Source organism: Sinocyclocheilus rhinocerous, unplaced genomic scaffold, assembly GCF_001515625.1.
Source record: "Sinocyclocheilus rhinocerous isolate Xijiao unplaced genomic scaffold, SAMN03320098_v1.1 C35292256, whole genome shotgun sequence".
NCBI lineage: Eukaryota > Metazoa > Chordata > Actinopteri > Cypriniformes > Cyprinidae > Sinocyclocheilus > Sinocyclocheilus rhinocerous.
Genome location: NW_015746196.1, coordinates 1 through 431, shown reverse-complemented (window position 1 = coordinate 431; position 431 = coordinate 1). Strand labels below are relative to the sequence as shown.

General features: G+C 48.0%; 1 protein-coding gene across 1 annotated transcript; it reads left to right on the top strand.

Moving 5' to 3' along the window:
* Window positions 1–4: 4 nt before the first annotated feature.
* LOC107734799 (elongation factor 1-alpha 1-like) lies at window positions 5–426 on the top strand (the record flags this gene model as incomplete). The annotated part of the gene is made up of 2 exons (XM_016546718.1): window positions 5–130; window positions 208–426. Coding segments are annotated over 2 exons (345 nt in total), but the record flags the coding sequence as incomplete, so codon positions are not given.
* Between the last annotated feature and the right edge of the window lie 5 nt (window positions 427–431).

Below are 431 nucleotides of genomic sequence, written 5' to 3'. Positions count from 1 at the left end.
GACTGCCCTCCCTGGCCACAATGTGGGCTTCAACATTAAAAATGTATCTGTAAAGAACCTTCGGAGAGGTGATGTGGCAGGTAACGCACAGCAGGACCCACCATCCGATGTCAGCAGTTTTATTGCTCAGGTACAGCAGCTTTGCTTTGCCAATGTTTGAACTCTGGCTGACAAACTGGTAGCTGATTTTCTTGCGTATTTCAACAGATCATAATGCTGAATCACCCAGGCAAAATCAAGGTTGGCTACTCCCCTGTACTAGATTGCCACACAACTCATGTTTCCTGTCGTTTTGCTGAGCTGAGGGAGAAGCTTGATCGGCGTTCGGGGAAGAAACTGGAGGACTGGCCCCAGTACCTGATGTCGGGAGATGGTGCTACAATCAAACTCGTCCCAAACAAACCCTTATGTGTGGAGAGCTTCTTTCATTA